Genomic DNA, 21,636 nt, shown 5'->3' on the forward strand with positions numbered 1-21,636 from the left:
TGTACAGCTCCCCCCTATCACTCCATGAACATTCCACAACAAAGAAAATCATTAGAGAGGCCTTTTCCCACTATATATAAATACAGTTAACATTTAATCATCTCTATCAAAACTGGTTGGAAAAAGGAAAGCATGCAGAACTGAAGCAATGTCTATTCCTTATAATGTAGAAATACTAAAGCTCACTGCTGTATACTACACATGCAAATGACTCCAAACCACATAATTACATTACTAAACTAATGGGGCCTAGGGTAAGTATTGTTAGCGGAATTCTGATGGAATTGTTACTAACATCATTTTATTCCTTCCTCTATTGTCTGAGCTTTATTAAAGCCCATGCAGAAGAAGATAATGCATAATGCAATGGATAATATATTTAACATAACAGAGCTAATCAATGAAGTGATACATTACTATTAGACTAGCTAGAACATTAGTCCTAAAATGCTTTAAAGTGCTCTTAAGATAGCGGGTATTTGTTTTTAATCCCACAGTCATTAGGTTATGATTTAAGACAATCATAAACAAATACACAGATCTTTCTGATTTACTTGGACGAGTATTGGGATTTTATAATGAATGCTACATTTAAAACCATTAAAGAATCTGCAGATCTTCTTTACTTTCTGCAGTTGCTTATTCAGGCTGCTGCCCCTAGGTATATAACCACTTGTACAATATCCATTCATTTGGTTATCACACAGGACGAGGCAATGTATGGCCTCCTTAAAGGGATTCTGCCATGATTTTTAAGATGTAGTTTTTATTGCTAAATTACACTGTTTACACTGCAAATAATTCACTCTACAATATAACATTTCATTCCTGAATCAGCAAGTGCATTTTTCTGTGTTGTAATATTGTAATATATAGGCAAGCATCTTAGGTCATTTTGCTTGGTCGTGTGCTTTCAGAAAGAGCCAGCAGTTTAGAATGGAACTGCTTTCTGGCAGGCTTTTGTTTCTCCTACTAAATGTAACTGAAGTGTCGCAGTGGGACCTGGATTTTACTATTGAGTGTTGTTCTTAGATCTACCAGGCAGCGGTTATCTTGTGTTAGGGAGCTGCTATCTGGTTACCTTCCAGTTGTTCTGTTGCTAGGCTGCTGGGGGAAAGGGAGGGGGTTGATATATCACTCCAACTTGCAAGCCGTAAAGAGTGACTGATGTTTATCAGAGCACGAGTCACATGACTGGGGGCAGCTGGGAAACTGACAATATGTCTAGCGCTAGCCCCATTAAATTTTTTTTAAAACATTACATATAAAAAAAATCTGTTTGCTCTTTTGAGAAATTGATTTCAGTGCAGAATTCTGCTGGAGCAGCACTATTAACTGATGCGTTTTAAAAAAAAAAAAAAAAAATTCCCATGACAGTATCCCATTAAAGGGACAGTATACCCCCCCTTGTAAACTTTGGTTCAATGGACAGGGCTTATGCTTAACATACTTTTTGCCTATTCTTTTAATTAGGAAACATCTTTTTTTTCACATGACTTGGGGCAGCTGGGAAATTGACAATATGTCTAGCCCCATGTCAGATTTCAAAATTGAATATAAAAAAATCTGTTTGCTCTTTTGAGAAATGGATTTCAGTGCAGAATTCTGCTGGAGCAGCCCTATTTAACTGATGCGTTTTGAATTTTTTTTTCCCATGACAGTATCCCTTTAATGTTTGCATCATATTCTAGTAGACTTAAAGTATGAAGATCCAAATTATGGAAAGATTACGGAAGTTAACCCCAAGTCCCAAGCATTTTGGTTAACAGGTGCCATACCTGTACTGAATGTCCATTTTAAGGCTATTATTGTCATTGACTATTTCAAACTTGATAATCAATAGAAACCCTACCTGCATTTTTGACTGCAATGTAACAAATTCAATGTATACATTAGATAATTAAAGATAATTTGAAAGATACTTGAATAATGGTGAGAACAGTACCAAAAGTCTCTGTTGCAACAGATCTGTATCAGACAAGGGCACATGAACGTGTGAGTGGTCAGTTTCCCAGCACATAACTAAACTAATTGCCTTTGCATAAAATTCTCAGCCATGCCAAGAACTCACATTTTCTTGAAACACAAAGCAGCTGAGGAGTGCGGATGCTTGTTCTGCCGTCAGATCGTTAAAGAGCCCATTAAATATCATCTCGGTGAGGAGGAGTTCGTCAGCACTGCAAGCACAGGGAGAGAAAACACATCGATCATCCTTAACAGGGCACAATGCCTATACGACCATAATGCTTTTGACCCATATAACCTCACTTTCAACTGCTACTTTTGAGAGCTGTGCAAAATCCAAGCAAGCTTTAAAACGCTGTGAATTTGGACAGCTGTCTCTCTGTTCTCATTTATACTGCCTTAATACTTTGTTAGTGTTGGCAACTGGCAGTTCAAAATTGCAGGGACAAAGGCTTTGTAAGGGCAAGCAGAATTAGAAAGATGCAATGATGTTCTGTGGTACAACAGGTCCTGCCCTGATGCTTCAATGTCCATTTAAAGGATCAGTAACATAATAAAAAAATTGTTAGCGTAGAACGGAAAAAAACCCCAGACATATTTAACTTTTAAATCGGTAAGTCTTTATTAAGAAATAACTTGCCGAAACTCCGCTTGCACTCCTCTTCAAAAAAGGCGGTCCACCGATCCATCGTGCGGCACTCTATTTTTCCTCTCTGCTTTCCTTATAGGAGATAAACAGGGAGGAGAAATCGAGTGCTGCATGATGGATCGTCGCCCAGTCGCCTTTTCTGAAGACGAGCACAAGCGGAGTTTCCGTAAGTTATTTCTTAATAAAGACTTACCGATTTAAAAGTTTAATATGTCTTTGTGGTTTTTTTTTTTCGTTCTACACTAACAAATGTTTTATTAAAAAAACATTATGGTACTGATCATTTAAATGGACATTGAAGCATCAGGGCAGGACCTGTTGTTCCAGAGAACATCATTGCATCTTTCTAATTCTTAAATTAGATTAAAGAGAACACTGACATTCAAATTGAAGTTCTTGTATGACAAATATTGCATTTTAAAATAATAATAATGTCAAAGATGAGGCAAAGTAATATAAAGGGTCACTATACCCAAGATTTAACCCATAGAATATCTATAATAACATAGCTTTGTGTTGTTGATTTTGTATATTTCCTGACACTGATAATCATGTAGAATGCCAACTTTACAGACTGGTTATACAACCCAAAAATGTAATTTTCCTTGCTTGGCAGAGCAAAATTTTCATGTTTGTTTAAATTAGGCTGCAGTGTCCCATTGAACTCCATCACACACTACTCCTCCCAGGGTACTTAGAGAGCTTAGCTCAGTGATTGCTAAACCGATTTAATTTTCAGGATTCATTGAGGTCTGGCATGGTACCAAGAAACGGACGTATAGCTAATGTAGTGCCACTATTCAAAAGGGGATCCCGTTCTCAGCCTCAAAACTGTAGGCTGGTTAGTCTGACATCAGTGGTAGAAAAGCTATTTGAAGGGGTATTAAGCGATAAGATACTGTACTTTATTGCAAATCATAATACGATGAGTTTGTGCCAGCATGGTTTTCTGCGTAATAGATCTTGCCAGACTAATCTAATTTCCTTTTATGAGAAGGTGAGCAGGGACCTCGATTCTGGGATGGCAGTGGATGTGATTTACTTAGACTTGGCTGAAACATTTGATACAGTACCACACGGAAGGATTACGGGTTAAATTAAGGAATGGTGGCCTGGAACATAGTATTTGTACCTGGACAGAGAACTGGCTATAAAATAGATTACAAAGAGTGGTGGTAAATGGAACATTTTCCAATTGGTGTTGTTAGTGAAGTACCGCAGGGGTTTGTACTTGGTCCTTTGCTTTTCAACTTGTTTATTAATGACCTGGAGGTGGGCATTGAAAGTACTGTTTCTATTTTTGCTGATAATACAAAATTGTGCAGAACTATAGGTTCCATGCAAGATGCTGCCACTTTTCAAACATCAAAACCGCTTAAACGTTAGGACTGAGAAGTGATTGTTTTAAAGCACAGTGTAAGTGCATTACTTTTAAGATTTTTAAATAATAAAAGTTTTTTTTTTTACGCTATGGGCAATGCATCTATGTTTTAATCTATTGATAGATTGCTGTTAAGGATCCATGTGGGAAGCAAGTTAATTTATTGATGCACATCTGAAAAAGTATAACCTTGTGAGTAGGAAATTCGGCTGATGGAATTGGTGCCGTCTGCTTTGGGCAAATAGGATATTGCATGATTGAAATCCTCACACTACAGCCCCTCCCTGGCCTTTTAAGGGTTTAAAGAGTAGCTTTTTAAGACACACACATTTGATCTGTCAGAAATGGTCATTTGATTTGATTGGGTTAGAGCCCCTGGGCAAACCGTGCCTTTTACTACATAACCTACATTATGAGAAATCTAATAATGCCATGTACTGACAACATTACACTTGTACTGTACTGCCCACAATCTCAAGATTTACTATTAGATCAGGAAGAGCAGATTGCATTAGATCAATCTTACTAAAAATATATTTTCTGTGTGCATTTTATTTCTAATAGAGAGCATGGACCACAAACTTTAGGCCAGAGCAGCTCCCAATTAAACATGCATAGATGAATGAACCAAAAGCAACAAAAACAGGCATGCCTAATAAAAACCACAGCAGTGGCCGGCTTACAACCATTACTGCTTACTTCTCAGACTATTACTTATGAAGTAATATAGAACCTGAGTGTGGTTAACATCTTCACATATTTTTTAATGATTTACAGGTGCCGACTGCTTTTCTCATACAGTGTTACATAGTTACATAGTCCTACAGGCGTTCCCTGAGCTCCTCTTCAACAGATATGTGGGCAAAAATCGGCAAATATCTAATGAAAAGGTTTAAAAATCCTATTGGGCAAGGACTGTATTATTGCATTGACGTGGTCATCTTCAGCACAGGCCTCCAGTATGATCCAATTGTTGGCCCGGGAGCAAAACGATTGGATGAGTTTGATTTGGCCCAGCATATAGGTTGCAATATTGGACAAAGGTCCTAAAGAGTGGATCTTAAATTTCTATTACCAGCTTAAGATGGAAAGAAAACAGTGTTTGCTTGCAATCTGTGTTGCCAAACAGTACACAAAATGTAAGTAGGGGAGTGGTATGAAACATAATGGTACAAAACACTATGGTACATTCCAAACAAAAACAAACAGCAAGTGTACATGGAATGATATGCCTAAGAAAAGTTGGCTTGGCTCTTTCATACTCACACACAACTATTCTTTTTTGGTAGCTGCAAGGTGCATGGTACATTTTAGTTGTGTTTGGAAAAACTCAGTTGCACTCACAAAGCAACATTGCCTTATAGGGAAAGGGAAAGCAATCTGATAAATACTTGGAGGGTGACATAAGGTAATAATGATCCAAAAAGGAATCTGTTTACAGCAGAAACTGGACATGTGTTGTTTACAGTTTTGGCTTAAGTTTTGAAGAAGTACTGGAAAAGGAAATCTTAAATGCTAAATCCAAAAAATGATAGACAGTTTAAATGAAGAAATAGCATGTGATACTGTTTAAAAGCATTGGCTTTTGCCTGTCCCACAAAATGTTACCAGCAAAGCATGTTGTAACATACAGCAACTGTGGGCAGGAGATAAAACAGCTGCCAGTCTGGGTATTAATGTGATATCAACTTATTAACTACATAGTTCGGTTTCTAAATACAGTCAATTTCTGTAGGCATTAGTGTTACTTACAGTATTATATTCCTGTTTGAGGGCTCGTTTTACTCTTAATTATTTAGAAAACATGAACAGATTATTTAGCTGAACGTTGTCTATTTAAAAATCTCTTTTTATTGATGAGTGAGCTGGAGCACCTTTCATTCTGCTGAGCTACAATGAAACCTTGTGTCTTTGAAATAAAAAAGTGCCCCAATGGCTAAATCAACACAAAGCTGGTTATTTTTTTTCTGTAGGAATTGTCATACCAATAGCGTTAGTGTTACTTTTATAAAAGATCCCACACGCTGAATGATTAATACACAAGAAATAAAAAGAGTTGAAAACGGTCCTACTGAAAACTACATAATTTAGTTAATCCTTCCTTTCTTACCTGCTGATTTCACAGGCCACGCGGCCTTTCATTTCAATAACATCAGCAGCAGTGGCAAATCCCAGTCTTCTCAGCACTCGCTTCCGACACTTCAGCTCATCCATCTGTAATACTGTCCGTGCTTTCTTTAGCTCCCTTTTTGCTGATCGGATATCTACGGCAATCTGGGAAATAAAAGAATCAGGTTAGCATACAAACTCACTGCAATTTAATACAAAAATCACAGCCACATTGCTGTGGTACCCTAGGTCAGCAGATTTACTTTTGTTAATGTAAACTGGGAGTTGTAGTAAAAAAAATGGTGTCTTGGGGTTGGGGCAAAAGGGCAGATTCTGGGAGATTTAGTCGCCTGGCGACTAATCACCTCTTTTGCGTGGCGACAATCTCTCCGAACTGCCTTCCATCTGCTTGCATGAAGAATCGCCTGCGCTAATGCACTCGAGGCGCTTTAATTTCCGAAGTCGCCTCACGAGGAAACTTCGAAAATTGAAGTGCCGCGAGTGCATTAGCACAGGCGATTCTTCATGCAAGCAGACCCGGATTTGTGGAAAGGCCGCCTAGGCCCGGGCCTAGGGCAGCAGGATTTTAGGGGGGCGGCATGATGCCCAACTACACCCACATTGGTTCAAAAACACTGGTGATGTTCTAGAGATACAATAATTTTTTTTTTTAATTTTCCCATGCGCCAATCCCCATTGATGATGAAAATTTGCACACTAAAGGGGAGGGGACAGGGGCGACGAACGGCAGTGGGCCTAGGGGCGCCCACTTTGTAAATCCGGCCCTGCATGCAAGCAGATGGAAGGCAGTTCGGGGGGAGATTGTCGCCACACAGAAGAGTCGCCAGGCGACAAAATCTCCCTGAATCTGCCCGTCTGCCCCAACCCTTAAGGGAGGAATCTTCAAAAAAAAGTCTATATTGGTGTTATGCAATATAAGGTGCAGTATCCTATAGCAACCGATCAACTGATTTTACTGGTGACCCATTTAAAGGCAAACCTTTCATTGGTTGCTTGGGGCAAACTTGGTGTCTTATATTACATATTGGTCTGTGTATATATTTCAGTTAAATACAAGTGCAAAAGAAAATTGTACCACTGAAGTATGCAATTATCCAGAATGGACTTTCACAGTCTTCATTAGCTACTATTAACACACAGAAAAAAAAAAAACGTTCTATTAAATAACAGTTATATACACCTGTGCTTTCTTTTCACATAGCTTGTATAGGGACTCCAGGTTTGGGTCATTGTTGAGTGGGTGGGAATACATTCTATGCTCAAAAGCTTCTGTCTTCTGGACAACTTTTTTCAGCCCAGGATCCTTGATTCCCATGTCGTCAATAGGATCTAACAAAGGCACCCCATCAGGAAAGCGCTTTTGTACCTCCTAAAATAACAGAAATAGATAATATCAAAGCCTCACACATCCTGTACATGCAGCAAACAAAACATCTGTAACGTTTACATAAACTATGAGGCAACTATGAGGAGTTTTTGAGAACTGCTTGGATACGGAGCAGATTCCCATATGTATTAGGAGTATTGCACAATGTGTAGTTTGCAGGTCCAAATTGCATAGCTATCCCATCAGTCTACCATCAACAGTGTTAAAGCACCATGGAAACTGGAGAAACATATGATTTTTTTTTCAATGTTTCAATGTACTTACATGAGCATTTATCTACAAAATTATTTTTGTGGTCCTGCATATATATCATGCATAATACATTTCCCTGGTTCTACATTTTCCCCCACTATTTTTCATGTCCCCTGAAGAATGTAAAATGGGGTTCTACTGTATTTAAAATCTGAATAAAGCAAACTACCCAAAAGGGTGATCTAATGAAAGAGGTTTCTGGCTAATACCAGCATTACCAATATGTATCTACAGACATCTACCTTCCTTTCTAGCACCTCTAGTGTAGATTTTGGAGGATTTGGTTTTATCTACTACCTGTACTAAACTGCTAAAATGGTTTGTGGCAACCACTGAGTTTGGTTTGATGTTTTAGATCTGGCTCAGATAGCACAAAAACTATGCACTGAAACCGTGAGTCACCTCACAGCAGAGACCCAGTCTCATTATCCCCCCCTAACTCCATGTCTGCCTGCACCACTGCATCAAGTACTTTGTATATTCCCCGTCCAGCTCAAAATGAACATCACTTCTAAGAGAACAGGAGAAGGGGCATGCAGATTCCCAACATGTTTTCCTGGTGTCCCACTGGCCCAGTCCAACCCTACATTTGTAATGTGGTCACTCCACTGTGAAATAAGCTACAGAAAATAAATGGAAACAGTAATGTGTCCTACTAGACAGCTATTAAAGGCAAAAACCAAGATGGAGTTTGCAAATGTTGTATCAATATGATCAAGTTCAAACCTGAACTGTGACCTCTGCAGGCTTTCTATGGAAATATCACAACTAGACTACATCAGGTTTTCAACCCTAATTATGAGCCAAAGGCAGTATTGGTGCCATTCCTCCCACAGCGTAGCCTACCTTTGATGGTATGAAATTAAATCCAGTCAACCAACCGAGAACTTTTTTTTTTTAAGCTATACTATGAACTGCTAACTAATATTTATGAATGACATGTCAATTTACTCCAGGACCTTTAAAACAGCAGGCATCAGAAAATAGCAAGTATATCTGACTTTTTCATTTATTGGTTTGCTAATCTGAATATTTCACATGCTCCTGAAACAGTTGTCATTGTCAAATATATTATGCCTGCTGTAATATAAGTGAATGTATAGTGTCCTTTGAAAAGTGCAAATTATGGTTCAATAGGTGTCAAAATACTTTCCAAAAGAAAACGCAAAGCAGTACCTGGATAGATTTAAGCACACTCTGTCTGTTGTCAGTGGTCCGGAGATCCTTAGGAATGTATAGACGCACGCTACTAATGGCACAGAGAGTGTGGAGCATTACTGGGACAACCTGCAAAACAGATAATATAATGGTAGAGGCAACATTTTACATTCTTGTAAAATTAATTTCCCCAAATGTTCACTATACATACACGTTCCTGCAGAATTGTGCATAGTACAGGGAAATACTTGCAGTTGAACTGAAATTAGGGTAGATCTCAGAGACCAGGCTATTGGGAAACGTAGGGGCACTCACAAACTAATGGGAAAATAGGGGGTGGGGTGGGGGAGCAAAATACAGTTTGACAATTTTTTCTCAAAGCAGGGTTTTCCCAGAATACTTTAAATGCACACATGACTACACTGACAATTTGATAGTGAGAGGTAGGATCATTAATGTTCAACCCTTAATTTAGCAATATTTTTAATTCACAAAGGGAGCCCTGTTCTTACAACATGATCAATTGCAAATGTTAACTACAGGGCTCCAATTGTAGCTTTAATAATCCTGTTGGATGAGGCCTGTATGAGCGTAATGATATGGTCCACCTCTGATAGGTCTCTCATAGGGCTGTTGTACAATCCTTTTGTTGGTTGCAGGCCTTGAGTCGGATTAGTCCTGATCTCACCCAGAGCATTGGTAGCCAAATGAGTGGATCTCACTAGTACAGCCAGCTTTACAGCTTTTTTTACAGAAACAAATTGAAGAGGGATATTTACCTCAATATATAGCTACATAGTTAAGTTAGTTTGAAAAAAGACCAAAGCCCATCAAGTTCAACCGCTCCAAATGAAACCAAGCATCCATACACACACATACAAACATACATACATACATACACTGACCCCTCTATACACTCACATTAACTATATATACTCATACACTATAGATGTTAGTATAACAATAGCCTTGGATATTATGTATGTCCAAGAAATCATCCAAACACCTCTTAAAAGGATTAACAGAATCAGCAATCAAATCATCATCCGGCAGTGAATTCCCCAACCTCACTGTGAAGAACCCCCTACGTTGCTTCAAATGAAAGTTCTTTTCTTCTAGTCTAAAGGGGTGGCCTCTGGTACGGTGATCCACTTTATGGGTAAAAAGGTCCCCTGCTATTTGTCTATAATGTCCTCTAATGTACTTGTAAAGTGTAATCATGTCCCCTCACAAGCGCCTTTTTTCCAGAGAAAACAACCAAAACCTTGACAATCTACCCTAATAATTTAAGTCATAATCTGTGTGAATACACAATGACATTGTGCACTGTGGTGATAAAGTAGAGATAATTAGAAATAATGTACTCACTGGCACTTAAACTACCCTTCTCTAAGAAGGATCTGCAAGAATTTTCTATGCAAACAGTATAACCTGTACTGCATTCCTGTGTCCCCAGAGCTGTGATATAACATTACTTATCCATTTTATAACTTGATGGAAAGCCTGCAGTTGAAAACTCTTATGGGGGGTGGGGGTAATGCTGTAAAATTCGCAAAGAGCAAAACAATTTTCTTCCTTAAACTATTGCATTGTGAATGTCCACTTTTAAGAAGTACTGTTTTTGGAGAAAACAATTTAACTTTTTCAGTAAGAAGTTTTATTACATTCACTGCGCACTGGCGCAAACTATAAAACTCGCAAACCTTCTTCCACTTTCGGAAGAGGCCGCTAAATAGTTTCCACGTTCACAAAAGCTATATTAAATTTGCACAAAGGCATAGCTTTTTGCATTGCGAATATTTTTGCAGTTGCCGATTTTTATTGCATTCCCCCTTAAAAAAACAAACTTGTTCTTGCACTTCTTTTCCTATAATAAATAAGGGCACAAGACCTACAGGTCATACACAAGATATTGTTGTTGTATGAGGAGGGGTACACGGTTCTTTAGAATTGACTTTACTAGTCCCAGACTAGTGGAAATTTTCAGTTATGCGTGTAGGTGGTCAAAAATACATTTGTCCAAAAGCAAAAAGCCAATGAAAATAAAAATAAATTAGTGCTGGCAGGGGAAAAACCTGTCAAAGTTGGGTGTAAATATGTTTTTCACTATTCTGTCTTCAAAGTTCAAGTATATTTTGATGCTGATGTTGTGACGAGTGCTAATAAAGGAGCCCTGGTCATTGTGAGCAATTATTATTGAAGACAGATATTGCCATGTGAAACCCTCATTAAAAAAAAAAAAAATTAATAGAGAGAGAGAGAGAGAGAGAGAGAGACGAAACATTAGCTGTTTTTGATTAAAATAAACACCTTTATCTTTTCTAAGACCCGTGAGAGTCTCATTCTGAGAGAGTCTAATTCTGAGAGAGTCTCATTCCAGTAGTTGCCTATCATGGATCTTGTTAGGCCATCTTTCAAGGCCTGGATCATAACGGTTATGGGCTGCTGATCCAGCCTAGCCATATTTATTTTTAGGCTTTAGTTCTCCTTTAACCCTAGACTGCTATGTAAGTTACTACAAGCCCAGACCAGATACTGTTCAGCAGGCATAACAAGCACTGAGAGGTTGCAGTTGGACTCTCAGATAGAGGTATATGCATTATTTATGAAAAGCACAGAGAGGAATATCATATTCTACAGAGTTAGCAGTTTCAAACCAAATTGCAGTATCAGGCCACAGATGTTATTGGAAAGCAGTGAGAAGCAATTACCATATGGCAATTATTAAAAGGAATAGGAGCAGGGCTTACTGGCAAGCCTCACATGTGTTCCCCAAATGTTTATATGGCACATCAACACTGTCTTTGTCCAACAGAAGATCTGCAGGCAAGTAAAGTTCATGTTTATATAGCAAAGGTTTAATATGGAAATATGATGCCAAATGATTGTGTGTTGTACCGGTATCACAATCCCTTCATGCAGTACTTGAATTGCAACTACTAACTGGGATATAAGGCATGTATAGAATACCTTTGGCAATAACCAAATGTGTTTTACCGGGAGCAATGTGTTTTTGCTCTGGGTTTAGAAAGCCAGCAATGCCATGAAAATAAAACCCTGGAGAATAGTCTCCCATGAAGCTGTACACACACAGATGCATGAACGCTCTGAACATAAACAGAACCTCTTCACCTTTTACATGTTCTTAGAGCTACACAAATGGCTTTCTATGAAACTATACGTCACTATGTTTTATTACAAAACGGCAGCAGTCTGAATACAGACAAATATTACCACTTCATATTGCGCTTCTCTCATTCCAAGTCATTCATTCACAGATCTTTACGGACTATATCTCCACTTTTAGGCAAATGTCACAGCACCAGTGGAGAAAATACGAATGCCATCTATTTGCTAGTTTGCACTTTTTGGGCAGAAATCCTACATGTGATATTACCCATAGCAGCTGTTTTGATATGGGAGGAATCACCCAAACCTGACCAGGCCACATATCGCTCATTATAATGAAAACTCACCTAGCATTGCTATGGGAGGATTTCTATTAAAATGAAAGACAGAAATCCAACACTTGCAAACAATGCTTTCCTAACAGGGGTGGTTCACCTTTAAGTTGACTTTAAGTATGTTACAGAATGGCAAAGTCAAACTGATTTTCAACTGTCCTTCATTTTTTCTTTTTTTATAGTTTTTGTATTATTGGGGCCATCTGACTCTTTCCAGTTTTCAAATGGGGAACACTGACCCCATCTAAAAACAAATGCTCTGTAAGGCTAAAAATGTATTGTTATTACTATTTTCTATTACTCCTTTGTTATATTTATATTCCAGTCTCATATTCAAAGCAATGCGAGGTTGCTAGAATAATTTGGACCCTAGCAACCTGATTGCTGAAATTGCAAATTGGAAAGCTGCTGAATAAAAAACGCTAAATACACTCAAAACCACAAATAAAAAAATGAAAACCAACTGCAAAGTGACTCAGAATATCACTCTCTACATCATACTAAAAGTTAATTTATTTATATTCGACAGAACATTTAGCGCTCACTTCCTTCTTCCATTAACAGACCAATCCAGCTCCAATATTCAAGCCCAATGACCAATTTTACTTGACAAATTAGGTCAGTCGTTTTCTGACTTTCAGTTTAAGGTCTAATTTTGGCCTGAGCCCACCCTCAGAGCACAACACAACAGATATTGGGGGGAAAAAACTGCTAAGCTAAGAAGAGAAAAACAAAATTTACATTAAGGGGGTTATTAATGAAACGAATGTGAATGAAGGTTTTGCATTTTTATAGGGTCTTTTCCAGCACAAGAAATTTTCATGAAAATGCATTGATAAATAGGGGGAAGAGTCTGTGTGGATTTGGTTGGAGTGGTTTTCAGAAAATAGCGAGAACATTTCGCATTTTGATAAATAACCCTAAATGCAATAATAGAAGATGGCACAAATGTATACACATACACAGTCCAGAGGATACATAGAAGAGACTATATTATCTGTGGTATCTGTGAAACCATATAAGCGCATTGGTTTCGTCCAAAATGAATGGGAAATATTCCCCGTGAGCGTAAAACTGCATTCCAGCTGCTGCGCACAGCTTATACTATTAACACTTGAGTGTAAGAGCTTCCACCAAAGCTATATATCTATATCTATATATATATAGCTTTTTTTCTTCTTAACACAAACCTGGGACCAGCTCCAACTCATTTCAGCAATGCTTATTAATAACTGAAAACAGCATGTGGCATCCAAATGTGCAATTAATTCAGCTGCCAAACTTGGAGACCGAAAGCTTGGGTTGCAGAAGATGAATTGTGGCGTGTTTATATTCACTCTTCATTTTACAATGTCTGCTTGCAAACAGTTTATGTGACACGTCGTATAAATACAGCCCAGGAGCGCTATCCTTCCACACGTGTGCTAGACACATAATGGAACACATCAAAGTACTGCAGTTCTCCTAGTGGATTCTTGTTTTATGATGTAGCCAAAAAGGGCTCTTTACATTTGCGTAGAGCCTTAACAGCTTACAGTATTGCGAAAAAGGGAAAACCTTATCAGCACAGGGAAAGGGGATAGTAAACAGATTTACATTTTCATTCGATTTTAGAATAAGCGAAGGACTCAAAGCACGCAGACAAATTGCAACACACGTATACTAAAAATGTAAGGAGATGTAGAGCTTTACAGAAGAACAATTTGGGTTGAGGTTTTTTTTAGGTTGCACCAAAAAACAAACAAAACCCATCGCTAAAACTTAAAAAAAACAAAAAAACAAAACCCTGAACTGAACCAATGAGGACCAGCTGTAAAGTTTGGAAGCCGGGATCCCTAACCTTTTTACCTATGAGCCACATCTAAGTGTAAAAGTAGCTAAAGAAAGTTCCTGGAGGTGCAAAAATAAGGGTTCTGGTTGGCTATTTGATGGTCCTTATGTGGACTGGCAGCCTATAAGAGGCTCTGTTTGGTTTTTATGCAACCAGAACTTGCCTCCAAGCCAGGAATTGAAAACTAAGAACCTGCTTTGAGACCACTGAGAGCATCATCCAGGGGTCGGTGAGTAAAATGTTGCTCACAAGTCATTGGTCGGGGATCACCAGTATATCTGAATAGTACAAAGTGCCTATTCCAGTTGGCTGTATAATCTAATCCTGTTGCCTTTTAGATTAATAGGACACTCAGGGTTGGGGACACAAAACAAGCATACTATTAGGCTATTGCCAGGGCAGCCATCAGGGGGGGACAGGGGGGAGAGTTGTAGGGGGCCCCCAAGGGTAAGGAGGGCCCGGTCACGTCACACTTACTTGATAAGCCGGGCCCCCCATCTTTCTGAGAGCTGCTGACTTCGGGAAGGGATGGAGGTCTAAGGGGCCCTTGCCACCAATTTTCTCATAATGTGGGCAGGGGGGGGGGGCCTGGCCACCGATTATTTTTTTCTCATGTGGGGTCCTAGCCACCAATATTTTTTAATGGGGGGCCCTGGCCACAAATGTTTTTTTGTGGGGGGCCATGACCACCAATATCTTTTTATTTTTCATTAACATGTGGGAACCCTAGCCACCAATATTTTTTTTGTATTTTTTACTGTGCGGTGGGGGGGCGGACCAGTGGGGAGGGCAGACCTGTAGGTGGGGCTTGCGGTGGGTGCAGTCCAGAGGGCCAAGGAAATTTTGTCGTATGGGGCCCTGCGATTTCTGATGGCGATCCTGGCTATTGCAGCTCACAAGTGTCACCTGAATTCTTTCCAGCCTCTTTCAGAAAAAAAAATTATCTGGTGGTCACATAACAAAAACACACAAACAGATCCACTGCCAGATTTATTATCGTTTCAAGCTTTCTATTTTGCATTGAAAATTGCTAAAAAAATTTAGCCATTGCAACCAAACAGCATGAAAGTGGTACATGAGCTGGAAAAAAACATTCAGCCTAAAGCTAACCTTGGACCTCCAATGAGCTGATGACATCACAGATGGGAACAGGCCCTACCAATGATGTCAGGAACATAGGATGCAGTCCAGAATTACAGGGCACCTGTGCATCACTAGAGCATGCGATTTTTGTAGTGGAATGTTATAAATCATCATGATATCACAAATAGCCAATTTTTGTTTTTTCACCAATGTCTTGCAGAATAAACAGATATAACAACAGTGATTGGAATTGTTGAATTATAATACACACCTGCATTTCGCCTTTCTCATCTGGTTTTGCTGGTTTGGCCGCTTCTGTAGCAGCATTTTTTACACTCTCTTTTGAGCAATTGAGAAGTACCTCTACTACATAGAGTGGGTCCAGTTCACCTGAATTGGGCTTAAGGAAAAAAAAGGAAACAGCGGTCAATTCATTTACTGTGTAAAACAAAAAGTTTTTGCTAAACTGCAGTATGTGTGTATATTTTACACCAAATCAAAAAAACACCCCTATTTTTGAACTATTGGTTATCGATGAGTCAACTTGTTTTTACCATTATCCAATCCTGGAAACAAGAGTTTGAATTATTTTGATGACTTCCTCTCCTACCATAACTGCTCGAATGAACCAAGTACATCAAGTGTACAATGGAAGTGGCTTTGCTTTACCAGTTCTGTGGTGTTTAGGGCAACAAATTAAACTTTTTTCCAAATGCTGCACTTCTACTGTTTATCAGTGGCGTTCATTCTGAGCTATTTTTTTCAAGCTGGACATGGAATTGGGTCTTTAAAGAGGTGGTTCACCTCCAAGATAACTTATGAAAGTATGTTACAGAACGGCCAATTCTAAGCAATTTTTCAATTGGTTTTCATTAGTTATTTTTTTTATAGTTATTTGCCTTTTTCTTCTGACTCTGTGCAGCATTCAAATGGGTGTCGCCGACTCATTTATAAAAAACAAATGCGCAGTAAGGCTACAAATGTTTTCAACGTGTTTCACTGGTTCCAATAAATGCCTTCCGTGCCCTCCAGCTCTGCCTTTGTCCAAAGAAAGGCCTCAATAATCAAGAAATATAAGTAGAGCCAGGCACTCGCAGGTTAACTGCAGAAAGTGTTTTTTATTTGCACGACATGTTTCGGGCAAAGCCCTTTATCAAGTGATAAATGTTTTGTTATGTTCCTTTTTATTACTGATCCTTCTATTCAGGCCCTTTCCTATTCATATTCCAGTCTCTTATTCAAATCAATGCATGGTTGCTAGGGGAATTTGGACCCTGCTTACCAGATTGCTTAAGATACATATTGAAGAGCTGCTGAATAAAAAGCTAAACAACTCAAAAACCACAAATAATAAAAAATGAAAACAAACTGCAAATTGTCTCAGAATATCACTCTCTACATCATACTAAAAGTTTTCGCAAAGGTGATTAACCCCTTTAAGGCAGTGTCAACACAGACAAACATGGGTATTCCAATATATCTCTTATCTTAGACCGAGCCATAGCCAAATCAGGTCATCGCTTCTAAATAATCTAAAAACATCCAACATGCACCTTGCAGTTGGAGACGGTTAGCTAACAACAGCAGTTTTGTCATTCAGAAGGCCTCAGGTTACCAATGCTTAGTTTAATCTATTACAGTAGGGCAGTTGAACCACAGTTTTTTATATACAAGTTAAATGATCCTTCAGTTAATAAATTAAGCCATTGGTGGCTCAAAAAATTATAACTTCTGCTGAATGCTTCTGTTCACTTTTCATTTCACCAGCGGGTATGAGAGTAAATGCCACTTTGCTTCCCATAACTGTGGCTCTGGGGAGGAGATCTGTTCCAGCCAGGAAAGGATTATGTGCAAATTACATCATCTTTTTACATTCTAATGTTTAGTAACATTGGCTGCCCACAATTTAGCCCAGTGGTCCCCAACCAGTAGCTCGCGAGCAACATGTTGCTCCCCAACCCCTTGGATGTTGCTCTCAGTGGCCTCAAAGCAGGTGATTATTTTTTAATTCCTGGCTTGGAAGCAAGTTTTGGTTGCATGAAAACCAGATGTACTGCCAACCAGAACCTCATGTAGGCTGACAGTCCACATAGGGGCTACCAATAGCCAATCGCAGCCCTTATTTGGCACTACCCAGGAACATTTTTCATGCTTGTGTTGCTCCCCAACACTTTTTACATCTGAATGTTGCTCACGAGTGAAAAAGGTTGGGGACCCCTGATTTAGCCTTACGCTGCTCGCTAAAAGTTCAGAGCTAAGAGGTAACAGAATTGTTTATGTTTGATCCACTTCAGTTGCCCAATTGGCAAGATAAACCACTTCTGCTGCAGGTTGCATGGATGGTACAAGTAAAACATCTATGGACAAACACTAATGGTATATCTCGATGTTGAACAAACCAATAGATACCTCTCTTCATTAACTGGGGGGGTTGTGTCAGCAGACCCATGCCATTGAACCAACTTATCTAAATGGCTGGAACCAATCAGTCAATATCAGAATGAAGGGGCATGCACAGAAGTACTATAACGTTGGAACCCAAGAATCAGAGAACACAAAACTTTAAGTGCAACAATCAGGCCCGGATTTGTGGAGAGGCCACCAAGGTCCGGGTATAGGGCGGCAGGATTTTAGGCGATGGCATGCTGCCCAACCACACCCAGAAACAATGGGGATGCACAGGAGATACACAGGAGATAGTTTTGTTTTTTTTTTTAAATTGTGCGCCAATCCCACAATGAATCCCAAAATGAATCCATAATTAGTGCTGCTCCAGCAGAATTCTGCACTGAAATCCATTTCTCAAAAGAGACTAGGGGCAGTTGGGGAATTGACAAAATGTCTAGCCCCATGTCAGATTTCAAAATTAAATATAAAAAAATCTGCAAAATGGATTTCAGTGCAGAATTCTGCTGTAAAAAAACATGTTTTCCGATGACAGGATCCCTTTAAGTTTTTTTACATTGTTTAAATTTCCTGTGCACCAATCCCTTATTGCTTCGGCCCCGATGATGATTACATAGCCTGAAATGATGACTATGCATTTGGCCACATCTTTTTTACGAGGTATAATTAAGAATGAACATTCGGGGGAGGGGGATTAGCGTACTTTTACCATGAACAATTCACACATTTGCTAATTTTTGGAGCATTAATGTGCATGAAGCTGAATACATTTTGTACCGCTTCATTATAATTAAACATTCCTTTGCGGATAGCAACCATGACAAACTTGTAGTAGCCCTCTCTATTGCCTTGCATGACGCCATTCTATTAAGGCTAGCAATGAACCTAGCAATTGTGGGATTTAACTAATCCTGGACCTCGGCCACAACATACACATATAGCTGAAAGAAGAACATTTACTTTGTAGGAAGATTAATGCACATATTCCACAAGGGAACATATCGTATGATTTTTTTTTGGCTTGCAAACTTGAAAGAAAGTGTGACCAGATTGGTCCCATTTTGCCGACTGTAGAAGTGTGGCCACTCTGTATACTGCACAGTCCCATGCTGGATTTGCTTGAATGTATCTACAGAGTAATAGCTTGAAGGCCCTTCAGGGCAGGAGGAAGGCACATTACATTAAGAATATGTAAGGCATGTGCAGATATTCTTATTACCTTCACATTTGATTTCTTGGAGAAGTTGACCACTACGCCCCATCCAAAATCATCCTCTTCATTTTTTACCTTTGAAAAAAAAAGAAATATGAATTCATTGTTGGGGGAAATAGGAAAAAAAATGCGTTTTTTGAATTGTAGTTACTTGGTGGAGAGGGTAATTCAATTATAAGAAATCTGTTGCCCTCCAAATATTCAACTTCAATGTCGATCAGCTGTCAGGGACTAAAGACTGTTGTGTACTATACAGCACACACAGATATGGCAGGCATAATCGGAAAGAGGAACTCTTCCTAAAATAGTTTGTTTCAATATGCAGATATTGTTCCACATTAGGTATTTATTGCAAATTACTTTTACTTTTTATAGTCCGGGAAGTATTTTTTTTCCCCCCTTATTTTCTTGTGGGGTAGATGCAAGCTGCAATCTGTTGTGCAATCACAGCAGACGGCTCCAACATATAAAAACAGTTCAGAGTGACTTGAATTGAAGTTTAAAAATGCATTGAAACTTGTGTGTTCATGATAGAAGTTAATTAATTAAATTAATTAATTAAAAAAAAAAAAAATAGAAAAGAAACGCAAACTAACTCCAATGGTTTGGTAAATTTACCAGAATGATATGGACCAGTTACGTACTCTAGTTTTTCTATTTAAAAGGACAGGGGTTACTCTCCTAATCTTAGGAGTAACCTGTTCAAATGGAATTACTTTGTGGTTCCAAATGAGCATTTTGCCCTTTCTAGCGACTAGGGCAGGTTTTCTTTGGAGCAAAGAAAGAGCAAAGCACAAAGAGCAAATACAAGCATAAAGAAAAATACAACTCTGTTGTGTACACAATACCCCATGACAAGGTGATTAAAGAAAAAAAATATTATACAATAAGAGAATGTCATTAGTCAGGTTCTAGGTGCCAAAGGAGGGTTGTTCAACACCCTTGGCATAGGACAGAGAAAAAATTGTCCTGAGACTCAGAATGAACCCACAGAAAAAAAACAATCTTATAAAGGACACATATCGAGCAACAATTATTAGATTTATGCAATATACACAACAGGAGAATAAAACATGCAGCTCTGTAGGAGTCTAGGGATTCCATAACCGGCGAAAATTCGCAAGAGACGGCTTTGCAGCCATCGCAACACTTCGCCAGGCATAAATTCGCTGGGATAATGCTAATTCCCTAAAGTGCAAGTTGTTGTTTTCGCTATCGTTAATTTGGCAATCAAAGTGAATATGCGCTAGCGTTGCCTAATTTGCATATGTCACACACAAGTCCAGGGAACCTTAATAAATAAAATAAGAGTTGTTATAATGCCCTCCCTACACATGAGCCCACTGTATAGTTTAATGAAGGGGGGAACCCGGTTACCCAAAAAAAGTTTTACGGACCTTAGCAGGCTGTCAGTCTAAAAAAAGGAAAAGATGCCAGCGTTTTTTGGGACATAGAAAATTTTTCAACAAAAAATTGAGGAAGTCCTATCCACTCCACTGCACTTCGCCTGGTCTGAGGTGGCGAAAGCAAGTCTGGTGCAAGAGGTAACGTTCAGTAAAATCCGCATCTTAGTGAATTTGCGTAGTTAAGTCCGTTCGCCAGAGTGCAAATTATCGCTAGCGTCTATCTCCTTTGCTAGCAAAGCGACGCCTGCGCCCGTCAGGGTATCGGCAAAGTTACAAAATGACGTCACACTGGCGAATTTTCACTAGCGTTAGTCACTTCGCCCTTTAGGGAATCTGCCCCTAGGTATTCACTAAATGCAACTTCCACTTAACAATTTCAAAAATTTTCGGGAACCCAACCGTACAGGATTGCCTGGGGCCCACTTTTCTCTCTCTCAAATTCTTGCCATCTCTGCTCAGTAAAACATAGCACTTAGTAAACCTACTGATGAATACAAACACAGAAAGAACACAGGCTGCACTGGCAGCAAATTGATTTCAACCACTTTGGATCATTTGTAATTAAAACGAGAGAAAATGCAATAAAACCAAATTCATTACAAACTGGTCGGTCAAAACCTATTAAATTAATAAATGACTAATGGAAAAGCTGTAAAATTGAATTCCACCTGGCAGAACGACAGAAGCATGAGAGCATTCACTGAAAATCTGCCCAAGAAACAGCTGCAAGACATGATCCCTTTTCTCTTTAGCCACGCTGGATACATTCGGTAAGAGCTAAGCACACTGGGAAATGATGGTCGCTATTAGATCACTGCACAAAAGTTACTCACTTACACAGCCATTAATAAAATGAAAATAACCCTATCACACAATGATAAAATATAAAGTAATAATCTAGATTCATGTACTACATAGTATTAAATACAATTGTATATGGTAACGGTGACTGACATATTGCCGCAGGTGTTCCTCCTACTTCATTAGGCTGATCTCTGCAAGCATCGTATTTGCCTTACAGCTTTTCAGCATCTCCAGAACAAACACGCATAAAAAACATCACTCTCCAGATTACAACAAAGGGTTATGAGTGTCTTCAAATGATATATATTGTGAATTGCCTTTTTTGTGGGCCTTGTCACTCCTGGGTCTATTCACCAGCATCTGTCATTAAACATGGCACTTTTCGCAGTTGCCATAATAGCAAGGAACCATCAGCTGAATGATCACCAGTCTGGGGATTCACATTAAAGGGATACTGTCATGGGAAAAAAAAATTTTTTCAAAATGAATCAGTTAATAGTGCTGATC

At 38.9% G+C, this 21,636-nt stretch overlaps 1 protein-coding gene across 1 annotated transcript in view; it reads right to left on the minus strand.

The window, feature by feature from the left end:
• The window catches only part of mtrex.S (Mtr4 exosome RNA helicase S homeolog), an 83,489-nt gene that overhangs the window by 11,354 nt on the left and 50,499 nt on the right, over window positions 1-21,636 (minus strand). The window contains exons 18-23 of the mRNA XM_018244486.2: window positions 18,926-18,994; window positions 15,572-15,700; window positions 8,941-9,051; window positions 7,306-7,494; window positions 6,106-6,269; window positions 2,072-2,177 (exon numbers count right to left, since the gene is read on the minus strand). Coding sequence (XP_018099975.1) covers window positions 2,072-2,177; window positions 6,106-6,269; window positions 7,306-7,494; window positions 8,941-9,051; window positions 15,572-15,700; window positions 18,926-18,994 — 768 coding nt within the window. The remainder of the gene's footprint in view (window positions 1-2,071; window positions 2,178-6,105; window positions 6,270-7,305; window positions 7,495-8,940; window positions 9,052-15,571; window positions 15,701-18,925; window positions 18,995-21,636) is intronic.

The sequence above is a fragment of the Xenopus laevis genome, chromosome 1S (assembly GCF_017654675.1).
Source record: "Xenopus laevis strain J_2021 chromosome 1S, Xenopus_laevis_v10.1, whole genome shotgun sequence".
NCBI lineage: Eukaryota > Metazoa > Chordata > Amphibia > Anura > Pipidae > Xenopus > Xenopus laevis.